Source organism: Salvelinus sp. IW2-2015, linkage group LG23, assembly GCF_002910315.2.
Source record: "Salvelinus sp. IW2-2015 linkage group LG23, ASM291031v2, whole genome shotgun sequence".
NCBI lineage: Eukaryota > Metazoa > Chordata > Actinopteri > Salmoniformes > Salmonidae > Salvelinus > Salvelinus sp. IW2-2015.
Genome location: NC_036863.1, coordinates 35528555 through 35534842, shown reverse-complemented (window position 1 = coordinate 35534842; position 6288 = coordinate 35528555). Strand labels below are relative to the sequence as shown.

Genomic DNA, 6288 nt, shown 5'->3' with positions numbered 1-6288 from the left:
TAATTACTCTGCATAAGGAGAACAGTATGGATTTAATACCCTGCATTAGAGATAACAGCTGATGGATAATACCCTGCATTAGAGGATAACAGCTGATGGGATAAATACCCTGCATTAGAGGATAACAGCGCTGATGGATAATACCCTGCATTAGAGGATAACAGCTGATGGATAAGTACCCTGCATTAGAGGATAACAGCTGATGGATTAATACCCTGCATTAGAGGATAACAGCTGATGGATAATACCCTGCATTAGAGGATAACAGCTGATGGATTAATACCCTGCATTAAAGGATAACAGCTGAAGGATTAATACCCTGCATTAGAGGATAACAGCTGATGGATAATACCCTGCATTAGAGGATAACAGCTGATGGATAAATACCCTGCATTAGAGGATAACAGCTGATGGATAAATACCCTGCATTAGAGGATAACAGCTGATGAGTAATACCCTGCATTAGAGGATAACAGCTGATGGATAAATACCCTGCATTAGAGGATAACAGCTGATGGATTAATACCTGCATTAGAGGATAACACAGCCGAGGGATAAATACCCTGCATTAGAGGATAACAGCTGATGGATAAATACCCTGCATTAAGAGGATAACAGCTGATGGATAAATACCCTGCATTAGAGGATAACAGCTGATGGATAAATACCCTGCATTAAAGGATAACAGCTGATGGATAATACCCTGCATTAGAGGATAACAGCTGATGGATTAATACCCTGCATTAGAGGATAACAGCTGATGGATTAATACCCTGCATTAGAGGATAAACAGCCGATGGATAAATACCCTGCATTAGAGGATAACAGCCGATGGATAAATACCCTGCATTAGAGGATAAACAGCTGATGGATAAATACCCTGCATTAGATAGAACAGCTGATGGAAAATACCCTGCATTAGAGGATAACAGCTGATGATAAAATAACCCTGCATTAGAGGATAACAGCTGATGGATAAATACCCTGCATTAGAGGATAACAGCTGATGGATTAATACCTGCATTAGGATAACAGCTGATAAATACCTGCATGGAGAACAAGCTGATGGATTAATACCCTGCATTAGAGGATAACAGCTGATGGGATAAATACCCTGCATTAGAGGATAACAGCTGATGGATAAATACCCTGCATTAGAGGAAACAGCTGATGGATAATACCTGCATTAGGGATAACAGCTGATGGATTAATAACCCTGCATTAGAGGATAACAGCTGATGGATAAATACCCTGCATTAGAGGATAACAGCTGATGGATAATAACCCTGCATAGAGGATAACAGCTGATGGATAATACCCTGCATTAGAGGATAACAGCCGATGGATTAATACCCTGCATTAGAGAGATAACAGCCGATGGATTAATACCCTGCATTAGAGGATAACAGCCGATGATAAATACCCTGCATTAGAGATAACAGCTGATGGATAAATACCCTGCATATAGAGGATAACAGGCTGATGGATTAATACCCTGCATTAGAGGATAACAGCTGATGGATAAATACCCTGCATTAGAGGATAACAGCTGATGGATAATACCCTGCATTAGAGATAACAGCTGATGGATAAATTACCCTGCATAGAGGATAAACAGCTGATGGAAATTATACCCTGCATTAGAGGATAAAGCGGATGATAAATACTCCTGCATTAGAGGATAACAGCTGATGGATAAATACCCTGCATTAGAGGATAACAGCTGATGATTAAATACCCTGCATTAGAGGAACAGCTGATGGATAATACGCATAGAGGATAACAGCTATGGTAAATACTCTGCATTAGAGATAACACTCATGGAAATACTGCAAGATCACTGATGGATAACCTGCTTAGGGAAAGCTGATGGATAAATACTATGGCTCGCTTCGGCAGCAGCACATTACTAAAATTGGATCGATACAGAGAAGATTAGCATGGCCCCTGCGAAAGATGACACGCAAATCCGTGAAGCGCTCCTCATTTTCCTCACACGTCGAGAAACTGGAACCAAACAGAGAAGATTGGCCGGTAGTGACCGGAGAAGAAATAAATTGCCCATTGTTCTCCCGGGTGGCGCAGTGGTCTAGGGCACTGCATCGCAGTGCTAGCTGCGCCACCAGAGTCTCTGGGTTCACGCCCAGGCTCTGTCGCAACCGGGAGGTCCGTGGGGCGACGCACAATTGGCATAGCGTCGTCCGGGTTAGGAGGGTTTGGCCGGTAGGGATATCCTTGTCTCAGTATGTAAAATGTAATAAAATGTAGCACTCTACTGTAAGTCGCTCTGGATAAGAGCGTCTGCTAAATGACTAAATGTAAATTAATGTACTCTGCATTAGAGGATAACAGCTCATGGATAAATACCCTGCATTAGAGGATAACAGCTGATGATAAATACCGCATGAGAAACACTGATGTAAATACCCTGCATTAGAGGATAACAGCTGATGGATTAATACCCTGCATTAGAGGATAACAGCTGAGGATTAATACCTGCATTAGAGAACAGGGGGGATGGGGATAATACCCTGCATTAGAGGATAACAGCTGATGGATAATACCCTGCATTAGAGGATAACAGCTGATGGATTAATACCCTGCATTAGAGGATAACAGCTGATGGATTAAATACCCTGCATTAGAGGGATAAACAGCCGATGGATAAATACCCTGCATTAAGAGATAACAGCTGATGGATTAATACCCTCATTAGAGGATAACAGCTGATGGATAATACTCTGCATTAGAGGATAACAGCCGATGGATAATTCTCTGCATTAGAGGATAACAGCTGATGGATAAATACCCTGCATTAGAGGATAAAGCCGATGGATAATTCTCTGCTACCTTAGAGGATAACAGCTGATGGATTAAATACCCTGCATTAGAGGAGAAACAGCCGATGGATAATTCTCTGCATTAGAGGATAACAGCGATGATAAAAACCCTGCATTAGAGGATAACAGCCGAGGATAAATACCCTGCATTAGAGGATAACAGCTGATGGATTAATACCCTGCATTAGAGGATAACAGCTGATGATTAATACCCTGCATTAGAGGATAACAGCTGATGGATAAATACCCTGCATTAAGGGAAACAGCTGATGGATAAATACCCTGCATTAGAGGGTAACAGCTGATGGATAAATACCCTGCATAGAGGATAACAGCCGATTGGAGATGGATTAATACCCTGCATTAGAGGATAACAGCTGATGGATAAATAATAATAGGAGTGTATAGATAAGAGGTCATAGATCGTACCTGCATCATGCTGAATGTATAGATAGAGTATAGATATAGAGAATACATCGTACCTAGGGCCCTATAAAATCCACGATGCAGAGAACGCAGAAAAAAGTGGTCTCTTGAAGTGGTTGTGGACTTAGAAAATGGACTTAGAAAATAGTAGAAAAATAACTACATTGGATGTTCTACGTGTGATTGAGAGCAAAAACCTGAAAAAGACTGGAGGAAACGGAATTTGGGAAGAAAAAACCCCCCAACAGAATCAGGCAAAACATTTATCGATTTTCTATGTCCCTACATACCCGCACCACACTGAAGTCCAGCTTGGTCTCCTGAGCACACTGAAGGATCAGCTGGAAGCAGCTCTTGCTTTGATTGGTCATCCCGTTGTCATAGTAGCTCTCCAGGACTCGCTGCTGCTCCAATGTGAACACAGACCGCAGGTTCATCTGACGGAGACACGGCATTGGTCAATAAACTAGCCAATAAAAACAACAGACAACATTGAGTTCACTAGCTCTTCCTTTCAACCAAAAATGTGCTTCTAGTCTGTATGTAGACCTATATACACAGTGGACAAAACATACTTGTAGTCTATACTCAGTCTGTATGTAGACCTAAATTCACTGTGGATAAAACATTGACATAGACTGACCAGGTGAATCCAGGTGAAAGCTATGATCCCTTATTGATGTCACTTCTTAAACCCACTTCAAATCAGTGTAGGAGAGGAGACAGGATAAAGAATGATGTTTAAGCCTTGAGACATAGAACACCTTCGTAATATTGAGACGCACACCGTTTGCCCTCAGAACAGCCTCAATTCATCTGGGTTTGGACTCTACAAGGTGTCGAAAGCATTCCACAGAGATGCTGGCCCATGTTGACTACAATCCTACCCACAGTTGTGTCAAGTTGGCTGGATGTCCTTGATGACCATTCTTGATACACACGGGAAACTGTTTAGCGTGAAAAACCCAGCAGCGTTGCAGTTCTTGACACAAACCGGTGCGCCTGGCACCTACTACCCCGTTCAAAGGCACTTAAATATTTAGTCTTGTCCATTCACCCTGTGAATGACACAATCCATGTCTCAAATGTCTCAAGACTTAAAAGTCCTTCATTAACCCGTCTCCTCCCCTTCATCTACACCGATATAAGTGATAATAACAGTGACATCAAAAAGGGATCATAGCTTTCACCTGGATTCACCTTGTCGGTCTCATGGAAGGAGCAGTTTTGTACACTCAGTGTGTATATATAGTGGGGCAAAAAAGTATTTAGTCAGCCACCAATTGTGCAAGTTCTCCCACTTAAAAAGATGAGAGAGGCCTGTAAGGCAGCTCTTTGGTCTTGGCCATAGTGGAGTTTGGAGTGTGACTGTTTGAGGTTGTGGACAGGTGTCTTTTATACTGATAACAAGTTCAAACAGGTGCCATTAATACAGGTAACGAGTGGAGGACAGAGGAGCCTCTTAAAGAAGAAGTTACAGCTATGTGAGAGACAGAAATCTTGCTTGTTTGTAGGTGACCAAATACTTATTTTCCKCCATAATTTGCAAATAAATTCATAAAAAATCCTACAATGTGATTTTCTGGATTTTTTTTCTCTCATTTTGTCTGTCATAGTTGAAGTGTACCTATGATGAAAATCACAGGCCTCTCTCATCTTTTTAAGTGGGAGAACTTGCACAATTAGTGGCTGACTAAATACTTGTTTGCCCCACTGTAATAGGTATATTAGAACATAAAGGCTCATAGCCCAGCTGGTCTGGTTTCTCGAGCCACAGTCTGTGTGTATTCAAACAGTATATAATAGATACACTACCCTTCAAAAGTTTGGGGTCACTTAGAAATGTCCTTGTTTTTGAAAGAAAAGCAAAAATGTTGTCCTTTAAAATAACATAAACTTGATCAGAAATACAGTGCAAAGAAAAAGCCATATCTCAGACTGGCCAATAAAAAGAAGAAAGATTAAGATGGAAAAAAGAACACTGGACAGAGGTACTCTGCCTAGAAGGCCAGCATCACGGAGTCACCTCTTCACTGTTGAAGTTGAGACTGGACAGAGGAACTCTGCCTAGAAGGACAGCATCCCGGAGTCGCCTCTTCACTGTTGAAGTTGAGACTGGAGAATGGTGTAGTCTAGTGGTAGTAATGGTGTAGTCTAGTTATATAGGGTCTAGTGGTAATAGATGGGAGTAAGTCTAGTGGTATAGATGGGTGTAGTCTAGTTATATGTCTAGGGTTAGTGGTATAATGATGGGTGTAGTCTAGTTATATCTAGGGCCTAGTGGTATAGATGGGTGTAGTCTAGTTATATTAGGGCTAGTGTATAGATGGGTTAGTCTAGTTATATCTAGGGTCTAGTGGTATAGATGGTGTAGTTATATCTAGGGCTAGTGGTATAGAGGTGTAGGTTATATCTGGGCCTAGTGATTATAGATGTGTGTAGTCTAGAGCTTTGTATGTATGTATGTATGTATGTATGTAGTCTAGTTAACTGGCAGCTTCATTAAGTATATCCGAAAACCAGTCTCACCGTCAACAGTGAAGAGGTGACTCCGGATGCGGTCCTTCAAGGCAGAGTTGAAAAAAAAAAAAAAAGACATCTCAGACTGGCAGTAAAAAGAAAAGATTAAGATGGGCAAAAAGAACAGCAGACCACTGGACAGAGGAACTCTGCCTAGAAGGCCAGCATCCCGGAGTCCCCTCTTCACTGTTGAGTTGAGACTGGACAGAGGAACTCTGCCTAGAAGGCCAGCATCCCGGAGTCCCCTCTTCACTGTTGAGTTGAGACTGGACGAAGGAACTCTGCCTAGAAGGCCAGCATCCCGGAGTCGCCTCTTCACTGTTGAGTTGAGACTGACAGAGGAACTCTGCCTAGAAGGCCAGCATCCCGGAGTCACCTCTTCACTGTTGATGTTGAGACTGGACAGAGGAACTCTCGCTAGAAGGCCAGCATCCCGGAGTACCTCTTTCACTGTTTGAGTTGAGACTGGACAGAGGAACTCTGCCTAGAAGTCCAGCATCCC

General features: G+C 42.2%; 1 protein-coding gene and 1 non-coding gene across 3 annotated transcripts in view; one reads left to right on the top strand and one right to left on the bottom strand.

Moving 5' to 3' along the window:
- Positions 1–6288, bottom strand: part of LOC111950150 (highly divergent homeobox) — an 11646-nt gene that overhangs the window by 3477 nt on the left and 1881 nt on the right. Inside the window, exons 1-2 of one of the 2 annotated variants that reach the window (XM_070434586.1) lie at positions 4457–4978; positions 3557–3703 (exon numbers count right to left, since the gene is read on the bottom strand). In XM_070434586.1, the coding sequence (XP_070290687.1) occupies positions 3557–3703 (147 nt within the window). In that variant the 5' untranslated portion in view covers positions 4457–4978. Of the gene's footprint in view, positions 1–3556; positions 3704–4456; positions 4979–6288 lie in introns of those variants that run through there. The other variant, XM_023967550.2, reaches the window with a different exon arrangement.
- LOC111951234 (U6 spliceosomal RNA) lies at positions 1889–1991 on the top strand. Its single transcript, XR_002875592.1, has one exon. It is a non-coding gene; the product is annotated as a U6 spliceosomal RNA (small nuclear RNA).